This window comes from Camelus dromedarius, chromosome 3 (assembly GCF_036321535.1).
Source record: "Camelus dromedarius isolate mCamDro1 chromosome 3, mCamDro1.pat, whole genome shotgun sequence".
Taxonomy (NCBI): domain Eukaryota; kingdom Metazoa; phylum Chordata; class Mammalia; order Artiodactyla; family Camelidae; genus Camelus; species Camelus dromedarius.
The window spans coordinates 65,703,264-65,728,871 of NC_087438.1; the positions used below are offsets into that span (position 1 = coordinate 65,703,264).

Below are 25,608 nucleotides of genomic sequence, written 5' to 3' on the forward strand. Positions count from 1 at the left end.
GCTTATTTACTTTTATATGTGTGTGTGAATGGGATTGACCATGTATTTATACATTTTCTTTACTAAAGAGTCCCAAAGGCTTTATGGATTTTATCCTGTTACTTAGACGTGGCACTTAGAGTCATTTGAAGCTTGGCATCACCTGAGTCCTAAGGTTTGACATCCCGCCCACCGGGTGAGCTCCCTGAGGGTAGGACTTTGTCTAGCCTGCTTTCTGGGGGATTCCCAGTGCTCACCTCAGGGCTTGGATGTGCCGCCTATAATGTTAACCAGCTTTTCCAGACAACCTGTGCAAAGCCCACCCCACTCCGTCAGGGGAGGGGCACATCCTTGTGCCCCCTCGGTGTCCTGTGTCCACTGTCACAGCCCCACGTGTCCAACGCTACATTAGCTGTTCATGTGATTCTCCCCCCCCTCCACCCTGGTCCCCGGGCTTCTGAGGTTAGCAAGCCACCCTCGATCCATTTGTAGCCCCTGTGCCTAGGGAATGCCTGAGGTATGCGAACTGTTTGTTGACATGAGTTAATCAGAGCATATTTCCTGGTGAGAGAATCTGTTTCCTGAAATGGTGAATCTTAATTTACAGTGTACATCATCAGGTATCACCTGTCAACCTCTGAGAATGTTTACAAGGCTGCATACTTAGGATACATGCAAAATGACTCTGCCGTGCTTTTCTCCCCCCCGCATAGGATAAAGATGGAAAACCACTCCTGCCAAAAGAGCCCAAGGAACCGCTTCCAGTAAGCAAGCCAGTTTTCTCTGAGTGTCTCTTTCTCCTTTGGCCCTGACTGCGAATGCAGGAAGGCATAGCTTTCTGTTTAATGAGCTGATGAGCATATAAACAGTGACATCATTTTGAAGGGGAGACAAATGAGGTGTTGTTTGTTGACATATTTCCTGGTTCTTACAGCCCTTGAGTGAAGACTTTCTCCTTGATGCTTTGTCTAAGGACTTCACCGGTCCCCCAAACACTTCATCTCTTGTAAGTCCTCTGATTTTATTTCTTTACTTTTAGGGTAGCAGAAACTTGTAACTTAAAATCTGACATGGGAGTTGAGGAAACAGTCACAAAATTAATGGCCCTCAACTCATCACAGCCATTAAAAATGTGCTCTATCATGACATACCCGTCCACCACAGTGGATGTTATCAGTAGTGTAACTAATTGAACCAGTGAGCACACACTCTTATTAAGTACACCTATGAAAAGAGAATTTAAAATTGAGTTGTCCAATATATTTGAAAAATAAGTGCATAAAAATATTTTAAAAAATACTGAAAAGCATTAAAAAGATTAACCCAACTAAACACCAGAATTTATTATACAGTAATGATAAAAATATAGTTCTGATTCAGAAAGCAAAGCCACAGGTCAGTGGGGAAAAAAAATCCAGAAATGAACATAAATGACAGATTAAATCTTTACAATGAGAAAAGGAGTCATTATTTCAGAAAGATTCTGAAATATACTATTTAACATTAAGAAAAAATGATAAAACTGAAACCTCACACCAGATAGCAAGTATTAAAGCAACAGGAGCACACCACTTTATACCCAGTACATTATCCAAGTTAAAAATAGGCGATAAATACCTAATTCAGGCAAGCAGGGCTGTGGGAAACGGGCGTGCCCATTTATTGCTTTTGGTGGAATGACTTTCTAGCAGCTTTGGGGAGGGCAGCTGGCAGAGTAGAGCTGGACTGTAAAAAGCGCCACTTCTAGAACTTAAGGCAACAAATTACAAAGAAAGCAAACCACCTAAATGTACGACCAGAAGTGTGTGAGCAAACCATGAAACTCAAAGGCACTAGCTTTCTGAACCCCTTTTAGAATAATGTGAATAGGAGATTGTGTAAAATACCGCTGTGGAGTAGGAAGTGGAATAAAAATGGCGCTTAAGACGCTATGTTGCTGTGCTTCCGTCTGGATCGAGAGAGTAGCAGCATTAAGCTCTAGTGAGAGTTGTATTTAAGTGGCAGCGCTGTGGCACAACTTGTATACAACGTATTACTGATCAGAACCTTTTTATTATTTTTTCATAAAAGCAGTTTGAAGATGCTAAACTTTCAGCTGCCGTCTCTGAAGTAGTTTCCCAAACCCCAGCTCCAACCACCCAGGCTGCAGGTCCACCCCCTGACACTCAGGTAAGCATCATATCTTAAAATATTTGTTTTCTCAGTAGCAACAGCAGGAAGAAAGGAAACAGAAGTCCTGCTTAGAGTACGTAAAAATAGACCCAAGTGTTGGAAGAGTAGGGACAGGGACCTTGCGTTTCAGAAGAGATGAGGCTGACAAGTTAGGGAGATGACAGAATATCTGAAACAATTAAACACTGTATGTGGAAGTATTTTACACCCAGTGAAGGAGCTTAATACTGTTGTTGCCTTATTAGAATTGAAAGTGCAATAATGTGTGTTGTGTATATATTCCAATTATTAGATTTTTAAAATTCTTTAGCTTTCCTGATAGTTGATTTTCTCCTCCTTGAAATTTTTCCTGACACAGGCTGTAAATACTACCTATTATTTAACCTCCAGTTTATTTTATGGAATGACTCAGGGTTTGAGCTTCTGCCTGCTCCCCCAAATTCACCCATCTGTTATGGAATAGCATTGTTTTCTTCCCATTCACACCAGTAAAGACTTGTCATTTTCACGCTAGTAATAGAAAAACCCAGCATCAATATTGTTGTAATTATTTACATGTTCTGAGGCAAGACTGGTGGAACCAAAGCTTTTCCAGACTTCCCTGATTAACTTTCTGTGCAGTACCAAATTATACATTACCCAGGAGACCACGGCACATCAAAAGACAGATTTCCCTAAACCAGATCCCCATCTCTTCTGGTGAAGAACAAGTGCCTCATTTGCTCATTGGAGATGAAGTAGCCTTAGTGAAGTCAGCTCTGCTTCCTTTCCTTTTGATGTAGCTTCAAAGCTTGCTTAGTGCTGTCCTCTGAGATTCTGAGTGAGTTTGCATCCTGTTGGGTCAGGCTTCGGATCATCTGAAAATAGCCAGAGGCACAAATGACAAAGCCCAGACCCCGCTGTGGGTAGCTGCTATAATCTTGGGCTCTAATGAAGGACTTAAAACCAGTAAAATGCTCCCTTCTCCATGTGTGTGGGTGTGTGTACATACACACACTCACAATGACAAAGTCCCCGTGCAACAGAGAGGAGGAGCCATTAATAAGCAGGCTACCATTTCCACTTCAGTTTATGTATTTTTTTTTATTGAAGTACAGCTTACAGTGTGTCAGTTTCTAGTGTACAGTCATACATGAACATATATTCATTTTCACATTTTTTCACCATAAGCTACTACAAGATACTGACTATAGTTCCCTGTGCTATAAAGTATGAACTTGTTTATCTACAGTTCTTAATACTCAGGTTCTAGGTTCTGCTCTGATTGAGCTATTATTAAACATTCAGAGGTCTTTTTGCCTTTCACAGGTATGTTTTCGAATAACCCCTTCCCTATCACTTTTCCCATCAAGGAATCTAGTTTTAGTTACTATCTTATTTGAAGACATCATTGAAACTAGGTATAAAGCTTTATTTAAATGAATGCACTTCTAACTCATGTGAGTTTTCTTTGCTGGGAACATCCTGTTACATGTACTGAAAGCATCATAAGACGTATTTTCTAGAGAATCAGGCCAAGAACCCTGTCTTTTGGGAAGAACCTGCTTTTTTTTTTTTTTTTTTAAGAAAAGTAAGATGGGTGGGGTAGCAGGTGCAAAGACGGAGAAAGAGCACCAACCCCAGACTGCAGATCCCATGCCGTCCGCCCCCTACCCGTCTCCCTGGGAAGATCCCGTGAACCTGTGGGAGCCTTAGTGGCACTGCTGGGGCCACACTCCAGCAGGTGACCTGATTTGGCTAACCAGTGCCTAATTCAGATTAATTTCTAGCAGAGTGACAACAAAGAATTTGACGATGCCCTGGATCAACTTTCTGACAGTCTCGGGCAGAGACAGCCGGATCCAGATGAGAACAAACCAATAGAGGATAAAGTCAAGGTAAAAGAAAAAAATCACTAGTAAGGGAAAATGTACAATTTCTACCCTACCCCTCCACACAAAAGGTGAAACCACCCTGACTTTGCCTGGAGCCACTGAACAGCTGGAGAACTTAAGTCTCATTTTCTCCCACTGTGTGGTCTAGGCGGTGTCCATTTCCCCTCTGAGGACTGTGCCGTGGCATGGCATCAGGCCAGTGTCCTCTCAGTGAGACCAGACTCTGTGACTGTGGACAAGCACAGGTCTGCTTTGTTAATTTTAGTCTCTTCCTGCATTATCTTTGCTTGGTTTTATCTGGCATTAACTGTATCTTATGTCTGAGGCATATGTGCATTTGTAGATTGACAAGTTGTGTAAATGTAGTGACATGTCTTCTCTGCCCTCATCACTAACCACGTGCAAACTCCTACAGGAAGAGCACGTCGGACCAGGAGGGCAGCACCACAGAGGAGTCTGTAAGATGCAGGCTGTTAACTCTACATATCTTATACAACATGTATAAGTACTAATTTATACTTAATATACAGTACTTACCTTTCTGGTTCTAAGTTAAAGGATTGTTAACAGACCAGCCAAACCTATGCTCCAAAGACAGCATTTCAAAGAATCCTTAGGTCTTGATTCTACCACTGTCATAGAAATATTGAGGTACTTAAAAACCTATATTTGAAATATGAAACTAGAATGATACAGAAAAGTAAAATCTGTACCCCGCCCCTGGGGAATCTGACAGAAGCCAGCCACGCCACAGTGAGGCAGGGATGCTAGGAGGTGGGTGCCGTTCACGCAGCAGCAGGCATTTCTTCACCTGCCAGTCAGCCAGCACATCCCTTCAGATCTGCCTCTCGTCCTGGTCTTTCTGGGTTGCTTATAGTCAAGGTTGTAAATAGTGCCTCTAAATGCCAGGATAGAGCAACTTGATTTTTTTCTTCAAAAAGCAAATTTGTACCCTTGGGTTCTATCTCCTTACATGGTTTCTGAGGATAATTATTTAATCATTTATTTCAATTTAAAATACAGGTAAAAAATTCAGATATGGATTGACATACATAAGCACTATTTTTTTTCATTAACTTAAAGTCGGTTGAAGTTGTTCTGTTGCTTAGAAAATTTTAAAAGACCTTATGTTTTACCTCAAAAAAGCACAATCAATGCTGAATGCTGCATTTTAGCATGCACTCTCTAAGTGAAGGCAGAAGTGAATAGTGATGATTCATTTCCATGTTTACAGGAGAAAGCTAAAGCTGAACATAGAGACAAGCTGGGAGAAAGAGATGACACTATCCCACCTGAATACAGACATCTCTTGGAGAAGGATGATGAGGTATCTGAGGGCACTGTCTAGGTTGGATATGTACTAAAGCTTTCGAAATTCAAACCGCACTTGAAATGACTAGGAGGTACACTGTAACAACAGCATAATTGTAACACGACTGACTGCGTTCAGTGTGTCCCCACTGAGCAGGCTGTCTAGAATTCTGTTTAATATTTATTTGAGCCAGTATCGTTAGATGTTTACTCTGCTGGGCACTGCAGCATAGAGTTGAATAATGTTCAGTCACTCACTGATGCTTAACAGTGATTCAGAGGCATGAATACAGATGAATTCTCTTTACACGAAAAGGCTATAAAAAGAATGGTATTTGTAACTGACGCAGTCTCTCTGCTGAAGGAGAGAAGGAAAGGAGCTAGTATAGAGTAATTAATAGAGCAAATATGGCTCCTCTAAGACCTGTGGTCCCCCTTTCTTTGTCCACACCACCCCTGGCACTGTTGAGAGTGAAGATAGGCAACACCATATTCCCAATCACACATCCTATTTCTATACCTAAATAAAGTCTGTCAGGAAGTCTGTCTTTGTCTTTAATATGGAAGCCAGTTTTTCTTGGGTCAACCTGGTCCAACCCTACCCCTTCCTATTTGGCTCCTAGTTGCAAGTCCATTAGACGTTAAATAACCCTTTCCAGGTCTGTCATCATATAAAAACAGGGAAGTCCAAATTCTGTACTGATTCATATGGGGGCTTTGACACCCTGGTTGACAGAGTATTACCAGCATCAGTCCTCCTTGCTTGCATTCAGTATTCAAGATAGTAATTCTGCATCCAGCTAGAATTAGCTAGAATTCTCCCTGCTGTTTTCTTTGGGAAATTTATTTTTTAGTGTCCTTACCTTTGTAGATGGGAAAAATCCCTGATGAGTGTTCCTTGTAATCCTCACTGAAAAGAAAATCTATCTCTAGACCATTCCGGTGCCTCAAATGCTTTCGAAGTATAGTAAGCTAGACTAGACAAGCATATAGGAAATTAGCAAAGAAGACACAAAAACACAAGTTACATTTCTACTTAAGATGTTACAAAAAGTAACATACAGTGGCAGAAAGTTGCTAAAATAGTGTTTCCTTTACTTTCAGGACCAGACACACCCTTGCATTTTCCCAAAGGCTAGTAAAACAGCTACAGGGTAGTTAATTAAGCAGAGCTGGTGAAGCAATAGTAGGGGCCCAAGTCTCTCAGTTGCTGCAAATCTTACAGTCATCCCTCCGTATCCACGGGGCATTAGTTCCAAGACCCACAGACAGCAGAATCTGAGGATGCTCAAGTCCTCTAGTGGCAGAGTATTTGCATATAATACTATACCTATTCTCTTCTATACTTATAAGTAATCTAGAGATGATTTAAATACCTAATACAATGTAAATATAAATAGTTGCTGGCATGCAGCAAATTAAAATTTTGCTTTTTGGAACTTCCTAGAATTTTATTTCCACAAATATTTTTGATCTGCTGACGCAGAACCTGCCAATGCAGAGGGTTGACTGTACTCCATTTCAAGTCTCTGGAGCAGAGAGGGTATATAGCTCAGGGGTGGAGCGCATGCTTGGCATGCATGAGGTCCGGGATTCTACCCCTAGTACCTTCATTAAAAAAAAAAAGATCAAGTCATCCATTGGATAATAGATTGCATACTGACCTCACCTAAGTCAACTTTTACAGAAGTTTGTTTAACCAATAGTTTGCTTTGTTTCTAAGGACAAATCAGCGAAACCACCTACAAAGAAGCCCGAGGCATCAAAGGTAAATACTATAGCTATGTTTAGCAACTTGTACACTTTAGAAATGTAAAATTTATTGAATGCCTACCTTACGCTTCGTATGATGCCAAGGCCTATGTATGAGTGCACTGTTTCTGTCTTCCCAGGCAGTTCCATTTTTCAGATTAGAAAATCAAAGCTCAGAGAATACTCAGCAACCTGTAGAAAAGAGTAGAAGAAAACAGTTGTCAAGATTTTCCTGTTTCAATATCTCTTTTATAATATACTAGTTTGCTAGGAAAAGAATGTCAGCAAGGCTGTATTTGAAACATATTTTCAGAGATGTGGGAAAACGTACCACAGAGCATTCGGGCCTTGTACTTCTTCACTGATGGTTGTTTCTTTTAATACCTCAGAAACCTGCAGAAGCCCAAGACCCCATTGATGCCCTCTCAGGGGATTTTGACAGCTGTTCCTCAACTACAGAAACCTCCCAGGACACAGCAAAGGTACTGTGCTTTTTTGTACTGACTTTCTTTGAATGTGTGTGTCCATATATAGAATTTCAGACTGTAAAATGAATTGATGCCATTGAGAACTTGAAAAGAAAAAAACAACTATAATTCTGCTACCCTACAAACACTGTTATTTGGTATATCTCTTGTCTTTTTCCATGTTTTATCTGGTTGTACTTGGAGTCCAGATATAATACACTGCTTAACATTATTTCATAAATGTTTTCCATGTTAATCTCCATAGCCACCACTTTTGATTGCCACACCTTACTTATTGCTGTACAACAGTAATGTTTTCTCTGTGTTCATTTAAAATGAGAGCAGTCCCCAACTAGACTGTGCCTATGGCCCTCTGGGTTTCCTCCCCTTTTCTGCCCTCTGCAGCTGGCTGACTCACCCGTCAGCCACTCCGGGAAGACTTCTCTGACTGCTTTTCCCTTCCCAGGCCAAGGCCGCCTGAGCTCTCCCTGCTCTCTGGGTTACCTGTAGCGTGCGCGTCACACCAGAGCTGTGTGCAGCAGTGATGTGTCTGGTGCCTATATGCTCAGCATTAGCTGGAGGCCTGGTACGCAGCACGTGCGTAAAAGTGAATGAAAAAAATGGGTACTCCAACAAGTGTGGCATTTTCCATATAAAGAACATCCTTCTGTAAATCAAATAGAGGGAAAAGTGGTGCCCTTGTTATTTTGAGAATTAAAATTGTACATCTGGTTGCTATTGTTTTGGCTGTTATCAAACATCTCAATCACTGCATTAGCAGTCTTCCCCGTATTGGGTGATTGAATTTCTAGACCACCTCAGCATCCTATTTCTTACTCCGGGAACCTCATAAATAATGCTTTTTTGGTGAATGGACTTCATTTTTTGTATATGACTTGCCCCAGCTCTCTCTGGTTGCTTCTATAACACTGAAAAAAACAGTGTCCTATTGGTACATGAAAACTAGTCCCGACAGAAATAAGCTCTTTTTGATGAGCAAAATGCAGTTTGGGTGAATCACATGTCATGAAAATTGGCAGAGCCTCAGTGTGACTCACCTTCTCATTTTGATCCTTTTTACCTCCTACCTTAAGCATCTGTGTACATTCACTATTGTTCAAAAAATCATGACTGAGATACTCAATTTTCCATTACTTAATGACGTGGGAGATTCCAGGCTACTGAAGAGGACAGTCTGGATTGATCTGCCTGCAGCAGTGGTTAGCTGCTGGAAGGACTGGTGACAGCAGTAGCCTCATTACATTTCCTTTGCTTTAGGACAAAAACAAGAAGACGGCTTCCCGCTCCAAAGCACCCAAGAATGGGGGTAAAGCAAAGGACTCTGCAAAGGTAAACAGAAGTGAATAGACTACAGATTAGCTTCGCAATTTCATTAATGGGATTGGGATCTATTAAAAATTGTTTTACTCTAAAGCACTAGCTGTCCCCTAACATGTCTAGCTAAGGAAACTGAAGTTTTAAAGACATTTATTTATTTTTTTAATAAATAAATTTAGAAATCGAAATGAATGTTCTTAATACAATTCAAGTTTCCTGTATTCCCAGCTCCTGTCGCACAAAATACAGATGAGCTCCCTATCATTTGATGGTTCCCGATGTCGGCTGAACAAGCTGTGCTAGTCTGGAATCAGTGTAGTCGCTCTGCCCTGCCTCAAATCCCACAAATTCCCTTCCAGCCAAATTCCCCACTGTGTGCAGGCAGCCTCTCCTTCTGCTTCAAAGAGAAAATTGAGGCTACTTTGCAGAACATAACCAAAATCCCCTTCACAAACTGCCTCCTAGCCTCCCCCCTTTGCCCTTCAGCCCCTTCTTTCTCTCAGGGAGTGAGTAACTCTCCAGTAACTTTGTCTCAATTAATTCTTTACCCCTGTAGTGCAAGCATGTTTGAGTTCTTTCATCACTTCAAAAGCAATCCTCCACCTTATAAGCCCTGTCTCCTCCTTGCCTTCACCTTCTTAAAAACTCTGTGACTCCTGCTTCCTCCTCTTGAGCTCTGCCTGAGAACAGCAGTGACATGCTGGTTGCTGTATCACTGATTCCCTGTCAGCCCAAGTTTACTTCCTCTCTCACAGCGGTGTATGCGGTTGGCATCAGAGCTGCTGCTGTAGTGGTTGGAGACTTCAGGGAAGGTTGGGGTGGGTGAATCTACTTTATACCCTCACCTCTCCAAAGACCCAGACCACCTTAAAATTACTCAAACTGTGGTCAGGGAAACAACAGAAGTGGGACCTAAAAGTTGTCTAATCCAAATTCTAAGAACATAGGATTCAAATGGTTATGACTATGATCCCAAGTACAATGAAAAATTAAAGGTACAAATTTAAAAACAACAGTCCAAATGCATCAAAACTCTTAAAAACAAGATAGTGAGTTCTGGTTCAAAATGGTGACCTAAGGAAGATCCTCAACTCACCTTGTCCCACAGACATCAGATCTACAGCTGTATATGGAACAACTTCCTCTAGGGAAAAAAAGAAAACCCAGATTAGCTGAGTGACTCCTACTCATCTAGCAAATGAGAGAAAGCCCACATTTAAGAGGGTACAAGAAGCTGGGACAGTCTCACCATAAATTCCACACCTAATAGAGCAACCCACCAACAAGAGGGAACTCAAAACCCAGAGCTTCTCCTTGAGGAGCAGCTTCTCCTTGAGGAGCAAAAAGTTTGAACCCCATTATCAGCACCACAGCCTTTAAGACCCTCCAAGAAATGAGCCCCAAAACACCTGGCTTTGAAAGCCAATGGAGCTTGTGTCCATGAAGACCCATACAGCTATAGCAAACTGAGAAACTGTTCTTAAAGGGCTTGTGAGCTCATACTTATCTGCCCACCCCAAAGCCCAGTACAACGGCAGCTGACTGAAAAGCACCTAGACTTTCCGTGAAAGAACCTTAATGACTTACCCTATCCATAGACGCATGCAGGGATCTTCTGAAATACTTTTCAGGATGGATGGTGCCATCTTTGCACCCTTCTCTGCCCTGCTCCAACTAGCTGGTATATCCCAGAAAGGAGCTTGAACCCTCCACTGCCCACCCACCTCAATTTTTGCAGCTCCTGCAGGGAGACACCTCTAGATCAAACTGACTCTAGGAACCAGTGGGCTTACGCTCATGAGTCCCAAAGAACTGTAACCAGTGAATAAAGTTCTATCTGGCTACCTCCCCCAGGGCCCTGCAAGATGGAACAGTTCAAGGAGCACAGTCTCTTAAAAGAAACTCATAGCTTACCTGCATAGCCGCAGCCTGAGGGAGGGGCAGGCTTCTGATTAAATACACATCTAAGGCCAACTGTGATCCTTTCCAGAGACTTCAGAGGGTGAGCACTGTTTGCACACGCTCTCTGCAACTATTTAGAGTGCCAGTATCTCCCAGAGGGGAGACTTTACAGGTGTCTCGTGCCCCAGTTTTTGTGGCTGCCGCCCAGGTGATGCTGCTTGATCACCAGGCTCTGTTGGCCAGCATGGTTGCATTACTGGGTCTCACAGAACTGTAGCAATCAGAGATGTAGTTCTTAGCTGGCTACCATCCACAGAGTACTGTACAGACAGCAGACTAAAACATATCCCCAGTCTTTCTGTGTAAGAGGCCTATTTGCTTGTCCTGTCAAGACCAAGAGCTTTGGTCTTGAGGGACAGGCTTCAGGCTTGGCACACATCTAGGGGCCTACAGATGTACCCTTAGGGATCTTAAGCTGGTGCTCACTGTCTTTGTGCTGTCCCTCCACCTCATTCTAGGCCACCAGAATTTCCTAGAAAGGAGTTTGTATCCTCACATAGAGGACCAATTTTTGTAACTGCTACCCAGGGGATACTTCTCAATTGCCTGGCTCTGGCAGCCAGCAGGACTGATGCTTCCAGTCCTGCAAGACTATATATATTTGCATATTTTAAAAGCTGCTACCTGAGGGACTGGCTTCCATTCAGCCTGAATCTAGGCAATGAGATCCTCCCTCTTGGGACATTGACAGGTCTTGGCACACCCAGAAAGCAGCTACTGTGAACCACTAAAAATAGGCTGGACAGTCACAAAGTTGGAGAGACAACTAAGAGCTAGGGCAGGGTGGAACCGTAAGGTTCATCTACACGAGGCCATTCCTTCAAACTGGGAGAGGTGGTAGTTTTATCTAGCGCATAAAAACCAACACAGACTCAAGGAAAATTACCATAGGAATATGTTCCAAATGAAAGAATAAGATAAAACCTCAGGAAAAAATCTTAATGACATAAATGACTTACCTGATGAAGAGTTCAAAATAAGTCGTAACAATGCTCACCAAACTCAGGAGAGGAATGGATGAACACAGAACTTCAACAAAAAGGGAAAATACAAGAAAGTAACAAATAGAAGTCACAGAGCTCAAGAATACGATAACTGAACTGAAAAATACATTAGAGGGATTCAACAGCAGACTAGATGAAGCAGAAGAAAGGATCAGTGAACTCAAAGACAGAGCAATGGGACTCACCCAATCAAAGTAGTAATAAGAAAAATGGGAAAAATAGTAAAGATAGCTGAAAGGCTTTCTGGGACATCACAGAGACCAACATTTGCATTATACAAGTCCCAGAAGGAGAAGAGAGAGAGGGACAAAGAGATTATTTGAAGAAATAATCTCTAAACCTTCACTAACCTGGGGGAGGAAACAGACATCCAGATCCAGGAAGCCTAGAGAATTCCAAATAAAAACTGAAAGACACCCATACCAAAGACACATTACAATTAAAATGTCAAACATTAAAGGAGAAACTGAACCTATAGCAAGAGAAAAATAACTTTTTATATACAAGGGATCCCCCATAAGACTATCAGTAGATTTTCAGCAGAAACTTTGAATGTATCATTGCCACTCCCTTCTGACCTGCAAAGTGCCGAAAGAAAAAACTTCCAACCAATACTCTTCCCAGCAAAGTTGTCATTCAGAATTGAAGGAGAGAAAAAGTTTTCCTGACAAGCAAAATCTAAAGGAGTTCATCAGCACTAAACCAGCCTTATAAAAAAGGATGCTGTAATCAGTAACAAGAAAACATGAAAGTACAAATCTCACTGGTAAAGTAAAATATACAGTAAATTCAGAATAACCCAATGTTGTAAAGGGATGGATTAATCACTTATAAAGCTGGTATGAAAGTTAAAAGTAATAAAAAATAACTAAAACTACAATAATTAAGGGATACACAAGATAAAAATATGTAAAATGCACATCAAAAATGTAAAATGTCGGGGAGGGGAGTGAAAATGTAGAGCTTTGGAATGCATTCAAACTGAAGATTTTATAAACTTAAAACACTGCTAAAAGTTGTTATATGTAAGCTTCATGGTGGCCACAGAGTAAAAACTATAGTGGATACACAAAGGGTAAAGAGAAAGGAATTTAAGTGTATTACTTTAGAAAATTATCAAAGCACAAAGGAAGAGAGCTAGAGAAAGAAATGAACTAAGAAAGACAAAACAGTCAGAAAACAATTAACAAAATTAGCAGTAAGTACATATTTATCAATAATTACTTTAGAAGTAAATGGACTAAGTTATCCAATCAAAAGACACAGAGTGGCAGAATTGGTTAAAAAAAAAAAAAAAGCAAAACAAGACCCATCTATATGCTGCCTATAAGAGATTCACTTCAAATGTAAGGACACACACAGACTGAAAGTGAACAGATAGAGTAAGATATTCCATTTAAATGGAAACCAAAAGATAGCTGGGGTAGCTATACTTATTACGGACAAAATGATCTTTAGAACCAAGACAAAGAGGAATGTTAAATAATGGTAAAGAAAAATTAACATTTATAAGTACTTACACACCCAACATAGGGGCACCTATATACATATAAAGCAAGTATTAACAGACCTAAAGGGAGAAATAGCAATACAATAATGGTGTCAGGGACTTTAATACCATATTTTCATTAATTGATAGATCATTTAGACAGAAAATCAGTAAGGAAACACTGGCCTTAAATGACATTATACCAATGTATTTAACAGATATATACAGAATGCGTGATCCAAAGCTACAGAATACACATTTTTCTCGAGTGTACGTGGAACATTCTCCAGGATACACATCATATGTTAGGCTGCAAAACAACTTAATTTAAGAGGAATGACATCGTATCAGGCATCTTTTTGACTACAGTTGTATGTAACTCAAAATCAATTATAAGAAAACTGGAAAATCCACAAATACATCGATTTCCTAAACATGCTACTCAACAACCAATGGGTCAAAGAAGAAATCAAAAGAGAATCCAGCAAATATATGTATATGTATGCATGACTGGGACATTAAGCTGTACACCAGAAACTGACACGTGGTAACTGACTATACTTCAATAACAGAAAGAATTCAAAAAATACTTAGAGACAAATATAAATGAAAACACAATATATCAAAACTTACAGGATACAAAAAAAATAGTACTTTAGAGGAAGTTCATATGCTTACCTCAAAAAACCAGAAAAATCCCAAACAACCTAACTTTATACTTTAAGAAACTAGAAAAAGAATAACAAATGAAGTCCAAAGTTAGTAGAAGAAAGGAAATGACAAAGATCAGAACAGAAATAAATGAAAGATTAAAAAGACAACAGAAAAGATAAACAAAGAGCTGGGGTTTTGTTGTTTTTGTTTTTGTTTTTGTTTTGAGAAGATAAAATTCACAAACTGGCTAGACTCAAGAAAAAATGGATTCAAATAAAATCAGATGAAAAGGGGTCAGTACAGCTGATATCACAGAAATCCAAAGGATCATAAGGAAGAATAAACAATTATACACCAACACATTGGACACCTAGAAGAAAGAAACATACAACCTACCAAGACTGGATCATGAAGAAAAAGAACATCTGAAAAGACCAATTACTAGTAAGGAGTTTGAATCAGTGATCATAAACCTCCCAACAAACAAGTCTAGGATCAGAGTCCAGAGTGCTAACCATTACACCATGGAACCTCTCTTAAAAGTCTAGGATCAAAGAGCTTCACTGGTGAATTCTACCAAGTGTTCAAAATGGAATTAATACCAATCCTTCTGAAATTCTCCCAAAAAATAGAAGAGAAGGGAATACTTCCAAACTCACTTTAGAAAGCCAGTATTACTGTGATACCAGAACTACGCCAGGGCACCAGAAGAAAAGAAAATTACAGGCCAGTATCCCTAATGATGAACAGATGTATAAAATCCGCAGCAAAATATTAGCAAACTGAATTCAGTAATACATTAAAAGGATCACAGACCTTGATCAACTGAGATTTAGTCCAAGGATGCAAGGGTAGTTCAACATCTGCAAATCAGTCAGTGTGCTACACCACAGTAACAAAATGAAGAATAAAAATCTTATGATTATCTCTTTCGATGCAGAAAAAGATCTGAAAACCAATATCCATTTATGATTAAAAAAAAAAAAAACAAACCTCTTAACAAAATGAATACAGAGGGAACATGCCTTATCATAGTAAGGGCCACACATGACAAGCTCATAGCTATCATCATACTCAATGGTGAGAAGACGGAAACTTTTCCTCTAGGATCAGGAAAAAGACAAGAATGCTCCCCCTTCACCACTTTTATTCAACATAGCAAGTAAGCAAGAAAAAGAAATTAAAAGCATTCAAACTGGAAAGGAAGAAGTACAACTGTCACTATTTGCAGATGACATGATATTATATAAAGAAAACCTTAAAGATGCCACCAAAAACTATTAGAACTAATAAATTGAGTAAAATTGCAGGGTATAAAAATATACAAAAAGCAGTTGCATTTCTATACACTAATAATAAACTACAAGAAAGAAAAACAATTCCATTTACAGTGGCAATACCTTAGAATAAATTTAACCAAGGTAAAAGACCTATCCACTGGGAATTATAAGACAGTGATGATAGAAACTGAAGAAGACACAAATAAATTGAAAGTTATTCCATGCTAATGGATTGGAAAACTGTTGTTAAAATGTCCATATTACCCAAGCAATCTACAGATTCACTGCAATCCCCATCAGAATTCCAAGGGCATTTTTCATAGAAATACAAAAAATAATCCTAAAATTTATATGGAAACACAGAAGTCCCCAAGTAGCCAAAGCAATCTTGGGAAAGAAAAACAAAGCTGGAACCCCAGTATTCATAGCAGCACTATACACAATAGCCAAGACATGGAAACAACCTAAATGACCATCAACAGATGAGTGGACAAAGTTGTGGTATATTTATACAATGGAATACTACTCAGCCATAAAAAATAAAACAATGCCATTTGCCGCAACATGGATGGCCTAGAGATTGTCATTCTAAATGAAGTTAGCCAGAAAGAAAAAGAAAAATACCATATGATATCAGTCATATGTGGAATCTAAAAAAGAACATTAATAAACTCATCTGTAAGACAGAACAGACTCACAGACATAGTAAACAATTTTATAGTTATCAGGGGAAAAGGGGTAGGAAGGGATAAATTTGAGAGTTTGAGATCTGCAAGTGTTAACCACTAACTATAAAAATAGATAAAAAGAAAACAAGTTTAGTCTGTATAGCACAGGGAACTATATTCAATATCTTGCAATAAACATTAATGGAAAAGAATATGAAAATGAATATATGTATGTATATGCATGACTGGAACATTGTGTTAAATACCAGAAATTGACACACTGTAAATGACTGTACTTCAATTAAAAAAAAAGTGACTTGACAAAGACAACTATCATATGGTATCAATTACACGTGGAATCTTAAAAACAATAAAAATGAACTTATTAACAAAACAGAGACAGACTCACGGACATAGAAAACAAATTTATGGTTAAGAAAGGGGAAAGGAGAGGAGAAGGATAAATTGGGAGTTTCAGATTTGCAAATATTAACTACTATATATAAAAGATAAACAACAAGGTCCTACGGCAGAGTATAGGGAACTATATTCAATAGCTTGAAGAATAACCTATAATGAAAAAGAGTATGAAAAAATATATATATATATACACACATATATATATATGTATAACCAAGTCACTATGCTGTACACCAGAAACTAACACAACATTGAAAATCAACTATACTTCAATAAAAAATTAAAAAAAAACAAAGCTAGAGGCATCATGTTCCCTGACTTCAAACTATATTAAAAGCAGTAGTAATCAAAACAGTATGCTATTGGCATAAAAACAGACACAATGGTCAATGGAACAGAATAGAGAGCCCAGAAATACATCATTGAATAAATGATCAATTAATTTATGATAAAGGGGCCAAGAATATACAATGGGGACAGGACAGTCTCTTCAATAAATAGTGTTAGGAACTGGATCTCTATCTAAAATCATACACAAAAATTAAAATGGGTTAAAGACTTAAATGTAAGACCTGAAACCATAAAACTCCTAGAAGAAAATATAGGCAGTAAGCTCCTTGACATCAGTCTTGACAGTAATTTTTACGGATTTGACACCAAAAGCAAAGGCATCAAAAGCAAAAATAAGCAGGTATGGCTACATTAAAGTAAACTCTGCAAAGGAAATGATCAACAAAATGAAAAGGCAACCTACTGAATACAGGAGAAATTTTTTGCAATCATGTATCTGATAAGGGTTAATATTCAAAATATAGAGGGACTAATACATCGACAAAATACAGAGTTCAAATAAAAAAAAAGCAGAGGATCTAAATAGACATTTTTCCAAAAACAATATACATATAGCCAACAAGCATATGAAAAGTTGCTCAGCATTACTAAGCATTAGGGAAATACGAATCAAAACCACAATGAAATACCACCTAACACTTGTTAGAATGTCTGGCACTGAAAAGAAATGGGAAGGGTGTGGAGGAAAGGGTACGCTTATGCACTGTTGGTGTGAATGTATATGTTGGTATAGCCACTATGGAAAACAGTATGGAGGTTCCTCAAAAAATTAAAAATAGAACCACCATACAGTCAAGCAGTTCCACTTCTTGGTATTTATCTGAAGAAGATGAAAACTAACTTGAAAAGATATACGCAATTTCATGTTCATGGTGGCATTATTTACAGTAGCTAGGTATGGAAACAACCTAAGTAAGCATCAATGGGTGGATGGGTAAAAATAAATATGGTATATATGTATATATAGTATGTATGTATACACATACATACACACACAAATGGAATATTACTCAGCCACAAAAAATCAAATCTTGCCTTTGCGATAACATCGATGAACCTTGAGGGTTTCATGCAAGTGAAGTCAGTCAAGAAAGTAAAACACTATAATCCCACTTATATGTAAAATCTAAAAAAATAAAAACAAAAACAAAAAGTGAGCTCACAGATTGATGGTTGCCAGAGGTAAGGGATGGGGGATAGGTGAAATTGGTGTAGGGGGTCAGTAGTGGCACAAACTTAAAATAAGTCATGGGACTGTTATGCAGATCAAGGTGATAATAGTCAATAATACTGTATTGCATATTTGAAAGTTGCTAAGAAAGTAGATCTTAAAAAGTGCTCATTGCAAAAATGTTGTAACTATGTATGGTGATCGATTTTAACTAGACTATCTTATTTGACTATATATATAAATATGGATTCACTATGTTGTATATCTGAAATCAGTGTATGTCAATTATACCTCAAAAAAAGTAAAATCCATAAAGGATACAAGAAACCAGATAGTTGCTCATGCTGTATCTCAGATTAAATATTTGTTTATTTAATTTCAGTTATATAAAGTACATACTCAAAAAATAGAAAGCACAATAACCCTATATGCTACGTGGATTAGCTGCCCACTAAGCCTCCAAGTACAATAGAAGGATGGATCAATGGGATGAATGGATACAATCCATGAATACCTATGTATTTTTTTCTTCAATTACTCTGGCCTTCAAAAAAAAAGTCTAGAGTAAAAAATTGAGTCACTTAAAGTTATTTTTAGTTTATAAACTTGAAGGAGAAAAATTCAGTGTTTAAGCTAAATGAAATACTTACAAAGGACCATCTTATTTTCCCCAGTGCCTGCCATCTTAAGCCTTTCTAATTCTGAAAAGTCTTTCCTCATAAGCCTCTCCTGATTGATCAGTTTTTTGATATTTAATCCAGAAAATAAAGAGCTCATTGATGGTTTTTGCTTTCCTTTCTTTTAGGCAAAGGAGGAAACTTCCAAGCCAAAATCTGATGGAAATTAAAGTTCACATTATTTGGTAAGTTGGGTGTTTGTTGTAAATGAAGACAAGTGTACCTTCTACCGGCCTATGTGTTATAGGTGAGAGAAACTAAGTCCACTTCTTGAAATTTCATGTTCTTTAGATACTATTGGCATGAAATGGACTTTGCAAAATCTATAGAGTAATTCCCTGAAAAGCAATAAATGGAATAATAGTGCTATTGGAATGTTTAAAAACATTAATCTTATAATTAAGAGCTTTTTAAAATATTAGGCCAGGCTCTTAAAGAAAATGACCATCTAAGTCTAGTTGACTCTTTGAAACCCAAATGCTCATGGCTGCAGGTTACTGTGGCAAAGCAAAATGAGTAGGTTGTATCTTACAGTGAAATGGCCTTATGACAGTGCTATTACCCAAAACACAAACACATGGTAGGGTGGGGAGAAGCATCCCCCTAGGGTCTGATGGTAATTACAGGGTTTTGAGAATGCGGCAAAGGAGAAGATTGACAACTGTTGTTCATCTTAGTTTTGGGAAGTAAAGCACTATGTTTGATTCTGCTTAATGGTGACTGCAGAGCTGTTAGGGATGAGGGAATCTCTGAGATCTTTGAGAGCTGGGCCCTTATCAGCCTCAGAGAGAAGAGGTATTATTCTCAGCCATCGAAGCTTACAACCACTTCCTGCCAAAAATCTAAAAGAAATCGAAATGTAGGTTAAATTGGATTAGGCACTCACACCATGGTCCTCTTTTATTTCCTATAAAGAGGGATGTATACTGATTAGCATTGCTCCAAAGATTTTTCCCAAAATTATAAAAGAAAAATTCTATTAATTATCTACTCACTTATCTGTTTATAGGAAATTATCCCTTGTCTTTTATACAAAAGATTTTGCTAAATGTTACATTTATTATGCCTGCAACAAGAAAATTATATATCAAATGGTTCACTGGATTTTCTTCTTTGAATTTTTCAAGGTATCTGCATAAAAAATCTTCAACTGGTAGATGGTGACTTTTGAAGAACAAAAGGCTTTGACAACAGAAAATTTTTCTGGGTGGCTTCTAGACAGTGGTCTTTATTGAGTCTTTTGACATCCTAAACACTGTTCATTATTCTTTTCTTGGAAAGAAACTGAATTTGTCTGGTTCACCTGTGTTATTGTTCTGAGTATTGATAAACTTTGCATTTTTAAAAATTGCCTTCAGTTGGGAAAGAAAGGAACTTTATATTTCTAAGAGATAAATTTGATAGTTTCTTAAAGCAACACACACCAAAGGAAAAATCTTTGCAAACTTTTGCACATTCTACACACAGTGCCTGTAAATCTCATTAGTATTTTCAGTTTGCACTTTGTTGTTATTATTGTTGTTAGCATTTGGAAAACAATGCTTTACATATTCTTCAATGTTCTGAGTTCTCATTACCCCTTTCCTCTTGGGCTTTTGAACTATATAGATGTTTCTTTGGGTTAGTGTTTTTGAGTCAAACATAAAATATTGTACATGGGGCACATATCTCCTCTTGAGCTGCTAAAAACAGATAACCTGGACAGACAAGGAAGCACCCCAACCCTTTTCAGGCTGAACTCTTCTTTGCCAGAGGTTAAGGCTTCAGCACCTTCCAGCTAGCACAGACCTACTGAGACTTGACTCAAGACAGAGGAGCAAAATGCAGACTCTGTGTCACTGCGTAGCAAGTTCCAAGAATAACAACATCTAATTTTTAGAATATATATATGAGGCTTGAACGCTGCTAGTTGATTGCATTAAGCTGTGTTTTCCATCCTCTCTCTAAAACCTGAGCAGCAGTTTTCTTAGAGCCATTGCCACATTAGTCTTTGCACTGTACAGCATCTAGCTTAATGGGAGTTGGCTTTACCAAGTACAAGAACAGACTTACACTTTAAAAAAAAACCCCAAGTTTAAAAATCTGCTTCCCACCCCACCCTACAGCAATTTAAGAACTAGGTTCTGATATCCTACAACTTTGAATGGTTTCTCATATCTTTCTTACTGGTTTATGAACATAGCACTGATATCATTGATGAAATTAACTATTGATCAAAATCCCATCTTTATTTCCTGATAGTGAATGCAGGAAAAGTTACCAGGTACATATTATAAAATTGATTTGGAATTTCTTGTTTCAGAGAGCACAGCCTTCCTTAGCATCTGTTTAAAGTTTTTATTTATTAGGACTGAGCTGACTTCACTAAAAATAAGTAATATCGCCAATACTGTCTAAGGGGGATGGCAAACAAAAATAACACTGCTTATTATGGGCATCAAATTTTACTACTCTCTAAAAATTCTCTTTAAAAATCATGCATATACCTATGGGATTTCAAACTTCATCCATGTCAAATGCTATGTCTCCGTCCCATCAAAGATGCAGGCATCATTATTACAGATCTGGGAAATATAAGCCAGTGTTATGGTGAGTCAATAGACCTTTTCAAGGCACTAACAAGAAAATAAACACACTCCCTGAGGGATTTTATGTCTCTAATTCTTCCATTGAGTGGGTACAAAGTTGTTAAAAAAAGAAGTGAAACTTTTCATGTTGACAGGTATGTCTGCAAGGAGATGGCTGCAGTGTTAATTTCCATGCATATATACAAGTATTTTTAAATGACATACCAAAATCCAGAGATTTAAGAAATGCCCGTAAAAGTAAACATTTATTTAAGGAACTCTAAATGTGCCTTTCTGTTTATTAGAAGTATCTTCAGGCTTGGGTGTTCGCTAGTAATTGATGATGACATGAATAAGCTATAGGCTCTAAATCGGTCCTTTTTTACCCATCTAATTTGAAGGAAATAATTGCAAACATCTGCTTAGAGGGAAATAACAATTTTTATTACCAAAAAAGAGTTTTGCACATTGTTGTGGCAATATGTCTATTTAGAAAATGGACTTCTCTGAAAATAAATGAAAATAGGTTCCTCAGGTGACCAAAACTGAAAAACCACTATTTTCATGTTTCATTAATCAAGATATAAGATGCAATTAAAGAAGAATATTTTACATTAAAATCTTGGCTTTGTATGTTTTTCAGAAGGAAAATACCCAGGGGTGGAAATTACCAATGATTTCTGTTTTTTTTTTTTAATTTCTCAAACAATTAAGCATGCATATTTATGAAAATCAAACTGTAAACACATTTATGTCCAGAAAAGTCACTCTATTTCATAGTGTATTAGACCAACACACTGACATTTTTCGAATCATACTCCTTTACCTTAAATTTTGTAATGTATTTTTAAAAACTCATAAAAGACTTCAATTCCAAGACAATGCACTGTCTTCAGTTAGGCTAAAAAAAGCAAGTATTTTCAGTTTCACAATACATTATCATTTACTAGAAACTGCAGTGACTTACTGGCAATAAGTGCCAGTAACAAGTTATTTGAGGATTGTAAACTAGGCCAAATAAGAAACAGGGAGATGAAGCATCACCTACCTAAGGAGCAATAGCACTCAGATTCAACTTCAAATGAAAGGTTTCTTCTCTAGACCTGAATGCACTCTGCTTTTTCAGAAGAGACACTATCATTCAGGGTCCCTGAGGAAACGGATGGCACACTCCAATTAGCATTACCAGAGGAGGGTTCTACAAAAGTTGTTTGTTTTTAAGCGAAAGTGAGGGCAGGATATATGGAAACCACAAGTACAGCCAGGACTAGTTAAAAGCCAGGCTGCCTCTTCACCCCTCACTGTGAAGGGATGAGAGGGCGAAGGTTACCAGAATGCAGAGATGGAGAAAGCTGTGCAGGGGAACCCGGGGGAATGAACATCCCCACCTACTCTCTCCCCTACCCAAGGCTCTAATGTGCCCTCCTGGGAGATGGACCAAAAGCCAGAGGACCAGGAAGCCTGATGATGTGGCCCTACAGCAGGTCAGCTCCTGGGATGCAGCAAGGAAGGGAAAGTAGAAGGCAGATCCGGGGCATTCTGGCTCAGTCACTGCCCCAGAGGTTCACGGGTCAGGAGTCCCCACTGTTTGAAGTCTTCAGAGGAGACTTGAGAGACAGAACAGCTAATGAATGACAAACACATGGGGACTGGGGCATGGGGAGCAGGGCTTTGGAGACCATAGGGCTTAAGTATAAAATACAGAATGAAAAAAATAAGGTACTTTACTTCTCCATAGTAAGGAACCCATCACTTGAGTCCACATTTCGGGACAACACCTGTAATGAGACACATGGTGGCAATGACCAATTGATGAAAAATTCAACAGCCAGTCTTCATAGGAAGGGTTAGATGAATAAGCAGTTGAAGGAAAAAGAAGTATCTTCAGTAGGTGCCAAAATAACCACCTCTAGTTTGAAAATATTCACATTCAACCAAATTTTGGAGATTACACATCACAGGAACCAGCAAGAAACGAATTGTTACAACAGTTCAAGCTTTTCATTTTGTAGCCACACTCTGATTTTATCAAAATTCTTATCCATCCAACGTATGTTTTCCTCAATGGTTTCGATTGTTTGTTGGACACAACGGAGCTGAGACCCATTTTCCTTCAAAGAGCTGAAGAATTCTTTTACCTTGAGGAAAAAGTGGGTTTTTTTAAAATTGTGTTTTATTAAGTTGCATTAATGTAAGTTTAGGTTAGTTAAAAGAAAACTGAAGCTAGAATTCCAGCATCTGTCAAAATTCTATACAGAAGGCAGGGCCAGGTGTCTGGATACAATTATGTACATAAACTTAAGCTCCACGAAATGAGCTCATGCCTCATGATGTCAAGTTTTGTCTTTTTTCTCTGCAGCTTTTTTATTTATTCACAGTTGCCAGATTCTAGAAGACTTCACTGTTTATCATTTTATAATTGTCATAATCAAGTGTATCTATTTAATGTGTATTTTGTTATATACGTACAGATGCAAACTTAACTTTTTTAAACATATCTGAAAAAGCAAAATGTGCAGAGTATATTCCTTGCCAAGCAAAACAATTTCAGCCGCGTAAGTGCAGTCCTTCTCCATGGGCCTGGCCTTGTATATTATTATAGAAACACTGCAGGGAGTGGGGTTCTTAACAAGTTATGGTGGTAATACCCCAAACCGTGCCAAATTTTTTTTACCCTAATCCACAATTCATGTATTGTTCCCACAAGATAAAATCCACACAAAGTTCCCTGTGGTTTTAAAGAGATAAGAAACACTTGGCTATGTCCTCAAAAATATCTTTGCTGTTGTTTTGCTGCAGGGTATTTTAACCCCTTTAAGCTCACATGAGGAACAGGTTGGCTTTGCAACAGCACTGACCATTGTGAAACTCTGTTTCACCTTCAAGGGTTCTTAAACTTTTCCCATAAATTTTCACAGCATTAATCCATCAATTTTTGATTTTGTAGACAGGAAGCAAGTCTAGGCCAAGATGTATTATTTATTCAGCATGGATTCCAGACAGTTAATTCCTTAAAAATCCATGTCATAATATCATAAGTTTGGGAATAAGAGGAGGGTAAGAATGAGCTTTTGAAAGATCAAATTCCAATTTTAAATGACTCCGGGGTTGTTTTAAAATTAAATCTCAGTAGGACCATTCAGTGAGCAAAAGGCATGCCCTCCTGCTATAGCAACCTACAAAACACCCCACTCCGCTATCCTACCTTAAATTGTACCTCAACCTACTGTTTTTGTTCTCTCAGAGCTTAAGATAAATTGATAGTAAATTTAAAAAATCACTGTGGGCACTCCAGTCAGACCACATCAATAATTTCACTAATTTGTCAAATTAATTAACCAATCCTGAAGGAGCCCCTCACTAAAACACAGACCTACAAGAGCTGTAACAAAGCCAACTTTTAACTCTTGCTCTCAGGCTTTTCCTAACTCAAAATGACCACTCCCACCTTCATCCATCTTGGGAAATGTGGCATCTCAACTGAGTAGGAGTTTGATTCAAACCTGCTTCCTTGAGAACATTTTCTGTGCAATAAGCAGCCTGATACAGGTTTACCTTACTAATTTGTTTGCCCTAGAGTAAATGATTTCACTTCTCTGGGACTCAGATTCCTCATCTGTAACACTACAGAGCGTTGGTTAGGATGTAGCTGTGTGATGTGGGTAAAGCCCACTTGAGGCTATGAGTCAGGCAAGCACCCTACCCTCACGGAGCTTACAGTGTCCTGGGGAGACAGGCAGTCAGCTAGGATGACGCTAACGCCACTGCTCTGGAGAAAATAAACCGGAGCTATGCCAGTAACTGGGGCAGGGGGGCCTGCTTTAGACAGAGTGCTCTGGGGAGGCAGCATTTGAGCTGGGACCCCTAAAGAATAAAATAAGCCTTTCCAGTCCAAAGTTGGTGAATGGGCAAGCCAGATGAAGAAATAAGTGCAGAGGCTTAGAGCCAGGACAAACACCCAGTGGCCCGGGAGCAGGAGGAGGCTGAGTGGCTGGAGCGGGCGAGAGAGTACACACAGGAGAGCGTGAGAACTGGCTGGACGGGTGAGCAGGGGCCAGGTGAGCTCAGCCTCCTGCACAGGGGAAGGAGAGGTTTGCAATTTACTTCAAGAGTGACGGGCAGGTTTTCAAGAAAGGGTTAGTCATGGGTTGGTTTTCAGGTTTTAACCTTCTGGCAGTATCTCAGGCTCTTTCATTTACATGCCCTGCCTCAGGGCTTTTGCCCCTGACGTTTCCTCTGCACACAACACTCTCCTCTTAGACAGCTGCGTTTCCTTCAGTATCTGGCCAACATCTGCGCATCAGCCCACAGAACACAGCACCATCCCTTACCAAGTCGCTCTCCCTCCTACCTTGCCTTATTCACCTTCAGAGCATGTGACTACCTGACACAGGTTGAGCTGTCTGTAATTGATTCCCCCAGGAGAATTTAAGCTCTGAGGGCAGAGGCTTTGTCTGTCCTATTTCATCATC

General features: G+C 38.8%; 2 protein-coding genes and 1 long non-coding RNA gene across 18 annotated transcripts in view; 1 reads left to right on the forward strand and 2 right to left on the reverse strand.

Moving 5' to 3' along the window:
• The window catches only part of CAST (calpastatin), a 119,352-nt gene that overhangs the window by 84,635 nt on the left and 9,109 nt on the right, over positions 1 to 25,608 (forward strand). For 6 of the 12 annotated variants that reach the window (XM_064482596.1, XM_031448680.2, XM_064482592.1 and 3 more), the window contains 10 exons: positions 693 to 743; positions 914 to 985; positions 2,050 to 2,148; positions 3,921 to 4,028; positions 5,260 to 5,352; positions 7,060 to 7,104; positions 7,478 to 7,570; positions 8,834 to 8,905; positions 18,698 to 18,754; positions 19,697 to 19,871. In XM_064482596.1, coding sequence (XP_064338666.1) covers positions 693 to 743; positions 914 to 985; positions 2,050 to 2,148; positions 3,921 to 4,028; positions 5,260 to 5,352; positions 7,060 to 7,104; positions 7,478 to 7,570; positions 8,834 to 8,905; positions 18,698 to 18,739 — 675 coding nt within the window. In that variant the 3' untranslated portion in view covers positions 18,740 to 18,754; positions 19,697 to 19,871. Of the gene's footprint in view, positions 1 to 692; positions 744 to 913; positions 986 to 2,049; positions 2,149 to 3,920; positions 4,029 to 5,259; positions 5,353 to 7,059; positions 7,105 to 7,477; positions 7,571 to 8,833; positions 8,906 to 18,697; positions 18,755 to 19,696; positions 19,872 to 25,608 lie in introns of those variants that run through there. The other 6 variants (XM_064482582.1, XM_064482593.1, XM_064482588.1 and 3 more) reach the window with 4 other exon arrangements.
• LOC135320101 (uncharacterized) lies at positions 3 to 13,147 on the reverse strand. The gene is made up of 4 exons (XR_010379289.1): positions 9,990 to 13,147; positions 7,171 to 7,280; positions 6,200 to 6,308; positions 3 to 3,008 (listed from the first exon to the last, which is right to left on the reverse strand). It is a non-coding gene; the product is annotated as an uncharacterized LOC135320101 (long non-coding RNA).
• The window catches only part of ERAP1 (endoplasmic reticulum aminopeptidase 1), a 33,671-nt gene continuing 29,621 nt past the window's right edge, over positions 21,559 to 25,608 (reverse strand). For all 5 annotated transcript variants that reach the window (XM_010993968.3, XM_031448643.2, XM_031448624.2 and 2 more), the window contains one exon: positions 21,559 to 23,274. In XM_010993968.3, coding sequence (XP_010992270.2) covers positions 23,119 to 23,274 — 156 coding nt within the window. In that variant the 3' untranslated portion in view covers positions 21,559 to 23,118. The remainder of the gene's footprint in view (positions 23,275 to 25,608) is intronic.